General features: G+C 38.8%; 1 protein-coding gene across 1 annotated transcript; it reads right to left on the minus strand.

The window, feature by feature from the left end:
* Nucleotides 1-1562: 1562 nt before the first annotated feature.
* On the minus strand, nt 1563-4616 carry LOC146519254 (acidic mammalian chitinase-like). The gene is made up of 11 exons (XM_085161405.1): nt 4538-4616; nt 4419-4445; nt 4111-4315; nt 3920-3976; nt 3522-3687; nt 3205-3329; nt 2970-3093; nt 2699-2881; nt 2466-2582; nt 2238-2370; nt 1563-1877 (listed from the first exon to the last, which is right to left on the minus strand). The coding sequence occupies exons 1-11, from the start codon at nt 4560-4562 to the stop codon at nt 1630-1632; spliced, it is 1410 nt and encodes a 469-aa protein (XP_085017531.1). The 5' UTR covers nt 4563-4616; the 3' UTR covers nt 1563-1629.
* Between the last annotated feature and the right edge of the window lie 394 nt (nt 4617-5010).

Raw genomic sequence — 5010 nt, forward strand, 5'->3', positions numbered from 1 at the left:
CCTGTTGTCAGACAACAAAATAAAAGTTTTAAAATCTTTGTAAATAAAAACCTTCACTGTTTTCTTTGATGTCTTTCTTTTTTCTTTTTTTTTGGATTTTGAGAGCATCCTCCTTTCAGGCTCTTTACCTTCAGGGTATTTGAACAAATGCTGAACAAATGACTTGGCTGAAAGGAGGGAATGAGAGGGAGATAGTAAGAGGCTCTTCATTAGTTTATCTTTGTATATAACTCAAAAGCAAACATGATAAAGTTAATACTAGAAAAACATATGAATATATTATACATAAAACACCACCTCTTCCCAGTCAGATCCACCACAAACACGTTTTTGCTTTCAGAAATGTAGATTTATCAGTCATATCACACCGGATGTCTACAATTTCCCAACTACAAACAAATTTGTTCATTTATGACACTATTTGGTTATACATGAATACAGATCTGAAAAATTCAAACACCAAACATGTGAACAAGTCTTGCCCTCTTCATTTTATTTTCTTACTAAACTAGTTAGACTTAAAAGATAACAGCTGGTGCAGAAAGTATTACCTCTTGAGTATTTGAGATCTGCTGCTGTGGCAGCAGCTTTAGCCAGTACAAAGCATTTTTTTCCCACATGAACAGTGAAATTATTTTTCAAACTTAAACCCACAGAATGGACAATGCATCTTGCCCTCAAAAACACAAGTTGTCTGAGTTTAGTTGTTTATTTCACCTAAAGCAAAACAGCAGTCATATAAACCCTCATGTGTGTTTCAACAGATGACAGATTTTCAGGCTAATAGTTAACATCTAATAGCAAACCTATATCTATAGTATTTTCATTCCTCACAAATCTGAAAAATTCTCCACTTCTTTTAAGTGTCTCCCAGAGCAATGCTTAGCATGTTTTGGTGTTTATGTGTCCTTTTGCAGCGTTTTTCTATTTTCTGGTGTTTTCTAAAGTTGCAGTCCATTTGGCCTCTCATGGCCACCGTACCTTCCAGTTTCAACATAACTTTGCATCAGTGAACCAAGTAAGGTTCATAAAGACATGGTTGAGCAAATTTTGTGTGGAAGAATCTTACTGAACTACAAAGAGTCCTGACTACAACCCGATAGAACAGTTTTGGATTGAATTAGAGCAGAGCTTATCCCACAGTGTCTGACCTCACAAATGTGCTTCGAGAGAAATAGTGAAAAGTTACCATAAATACACTACTAACACTCCCAGAAGGGTTGAAGGTTTTATAGCTGCAACGGGTGGGTCAACATTGTATTAAACTTCTATGCATGTGAAAGCAGAAAAGAAAATAATTTTGGCAATATAGTGCATTTTGCAAGGTTAGAAACTCTAAGCAGTAATTAACACTTTATTCAAAGCTGAGGTGACTACTGTGACATTATTTTTGTTTTATTTGCTTTTTGTACGAGACAAAATCACTATTAGGCTGATGATGTCTGAACTGAGACCTTCATTTTTGATGACGCGAGTTATACCCTGTTTATGGCAACTCTATCTATCTATCCAAGGACCCGAGTTATATAGGTGAATGAATGTGTACATAGAGGATGCACTGATACACTTTAGTCCCTTTAATAGATGATGTTTGCACCAGATGTAATACACAATGCCTCTGCTCCAGGCTCAAGGCCAGTTACAGCATTTGCAATTGTCATCAAAGACAGATCCAGCTCCACACTGCCCCACGAAGGTGTTGCCACCAGTACACATGTAGAAGCTGGCTTTGTCATCTGGGTGGGGATATAAGCCATCAGGTTTCCCATTGCAGAATCCAGGTCCTGGGGCATGGGTAGTAGTGGTGGTGGTGCTGGGTGGAGAAGTGGTGCTCGCCCCAGGTTTTGGGGTGGTGGTTGAGGGTAGTGGGGGAAGCTCTGGACAGTACAGATCAAAGGAAATATGTGTTACTGGTGGTTTTTCATTCATGTGTATCAATAAGCATGAATCCCTTAATGCGTGACTGGCTAAAACAACACCTTACCCTAACCCAACCCACTGTTGACCTATTAACATGAATTCTTCATTACTCCAATTGCTACATGAAGAACATTTACTGCCCTCGTACAAAAGTTTTACTAGTTCAAAACTGTATCGAACATATTTGTGTTTTTATTGACTGTTGTAGTAACATCTTATCTAAATTACAGAGGTTCTTATGATAACAGTTCCACACTAATTTATTAAATATATATAGACTAAAATAAATCATCTATATAAATCTGCTTTGTGCATACCAATTTCAAGAAGGTTGCGCAGATGGGAGAGCAGAGGATGGGTACCCTCCCCGCAGAATTTTCCTGCAAAGTCATCCAAATCAAGAGCCCACACAAAGGCCCCGCCAAACTTCTGATCTTTCAGGTAACGTACCTATTGGGGAAAAATTAAACAGACATTGATATCACTATCTTGTACATACATAAATGTGTTAAACATAAAGAAATGATGCAAGCTTTCTCACTTACCTTGGTTTCATAGCTCTCCCTGTTGTCAAATCCTACCCACTCATTGTTTTTGAAAGCATAGGGGACTTTCTGGTCTTCAATCCACTTAATGGTGCTGCCTTTCACGAAGGTACAGATCTACAGCACAGACTACATGGTTAACATTTGTCATTTTATAAATATCATTAAATATCAAAGCAACTCATGATATACATCATGACGCAATGATTAAACTCCAGCCTTAAGAAATGTACCTCATAATAAGACCAGAATCCAGCTTCACGGGTGTATGGACCAGCTGATGCTGGGCCGCTAGCTGGAGCACCAACACCAGTGTTTGATGATGTCAGACGGAAGGTACGACCATAAGCTGCAAATCCCATCCTCAGCTTCTCCAGTGGGGTGCCATTGTCTCTCCAATATTTCATGGCATAGTCCTATAGAAGTCAAACAAAAGGGGAAGTTTGATTTCATAAGAAGGTATGTCTCAAATTCTTTTTATTTCAGTTTTAACTGTTTACGTACAGTGTTGAAATAGATAAGGTCACCAAAGTCCTCAGATCCACGGTACAAAGGGCTGTTGTGTCCAGTGAATTGCTCCCAAGTTCCATGGAAGTCGTAGGTCATTATATTGATGAAATCTAATTCTCTGCAATAAGGAAATAAACATAAACAGTGATTTGCATGCTTACATTGCACAACTGTCAGATTTCTAAAAGTAGTAGACGAAGTAAGATGGTTTATAAAGCAGGACCCTCACTTGGCTATCTCAGCGATCTCATATCCAGCATCAATGGTTCCTTTTCCAGCAGAAACAGCAGCAGTTAGCATGAGCTGGGGATTGCCGGTAGCTTGGGCTTCAGCTGCATAGGCAGCAACAAGTTCCTATAAAAGTGCACCACATAACAGTGTATGAATGGAGTCCATGGGGTGGCTGTAGTTTAGGAGGTATAGCAGATCATCTACTGATTGGAAGGTTAGTGGAATCAGTCCATTTAGCATTTACCATTCAAGTATGATGCAAACGAAACAACATCAATGAGATGTAGATTTTAAAAAATGGAGATCTATACCCACCCTGCAGAGCAGAGTAAACCTCTGTTTGTCCTCAGGAGGACTTCCACGGGATCCAGGGTACTCCCAGTCCAAATCCAGACCGTCAAATCCATGAGTCCTCAGAAATTTGATAGTAGACTGGATGAACTTCTGACGATTAGCTGCATTAGAAACCATGATGGAGAACCTGCAAAAAAACAAAACAAAAACCAAGTTAACATTTGATCTTTATAGTAATATCTGCTTACTGCTTTATGTCTTTAACAGGAGAATTGTGATTAAGGTTTGCTGTGTTTAATAATGGAAACTTCTTTTTGATTTTGATTTGATTCAGACTGATGGTTTACACACAATATTTGGTTAGCTACGTACCATTGTCCTAATGTGGAATAATATTCTTTCTTTAAAGTATTTCTTACTGTGTTGACCCAAAGTTCCATCCACCAACGGCCAAGAGAGTCTTCAGGTGGGGATTCCTGGAAACAGCAGAAAACTTGTAATATCATTAAAGAAACTGTAATATCTTAGTGGAAAACTCTTAAAGACACGATACGCTCAAGAGGTATTGTGTTTTGCTTTACCTCTGACCTATAGGATAATATCCACTTACTTGGTCTTCAGATCATTGAAAGCCTTGTAGAGGACGTCGTCATTCCACTCGTATGGAACCAGCTCATTGTTGTGGTTGATGATGGAGAATGCATAGATGAGGGTGGTGCATAGGAAAGGGTCCACATTATGTGGCAGGAACTTTCCATCTCCAGGCCTGTACTGGGACCAGTTGGTGAAGTAGCACTCCATCCTGCTGGCAGATCCTGTGGTGGTGCAAAGGAATATAAAAGAATCACAGGTCTCAGTAGTGATACACAAGTAATGATCAAAATTTATTTTCTTTAACAAAAAAGAAAAAAAACTTACCCAGCTGGCTCATCACCAGACACAAACCTAAGAAAAATGAGAATGTAGGCAAAAGCATGATAAAATAAATGTCAGTGTTTACATTTATCTTGTAGGCATGCAATAAGTTCCCAAAATACCTGCTAGAATTGTGAGCCTGGCCATCTTAGAGTGACTTCTTAATATTTCACTTGATGACTCTAAGAGAAAAAATGATGTCAGTTCTACAAATCAAGCAACACTATAAAAGCTACAACCTCCCACCCACCGACCCACCAGCAAAAAAAAAGAAAACATGATTAAGAGAGAATAAGGGCTGTGTCCCTTGTTCATTTACCGTCAAACCAGAAGAAAGACCCAAACAGCTGCAACAAAGTTCGGCCTTTTATACACCTGATTGTTCTACGAACACAAAGACAATATAGCAGTCGAGGTCATAAGTGTACTGATTATTAGGACATGCTTTGATAAGAGATTGCTTAGTCTTAGCTATTTGTAGGCAATAATTTACTCAATGTGGCATGTATATGACCCTGGTTTACCTTGGGTCACCGGTCACATATCGTATCATTATATAGTGTATTACATACAGGGGGTAAAGTAAGTATAGAAC

The sequence above is a fragment of the Neolamprologus multifasciatus genome, chromosome 5 (assembly GCF_963576455.1).
Source record: "Neolamprologus multifasciatus chromosome 5, fNeoMul1.2, whole genome shotgun sequence".
Classification (NCBI taxonomy): Eukaryota; Metazoa; Chordata; class Actinopteri; order Cichliformes; family Cichlidae; genus Neolamprologus; species Neolamprologus multifasciatus.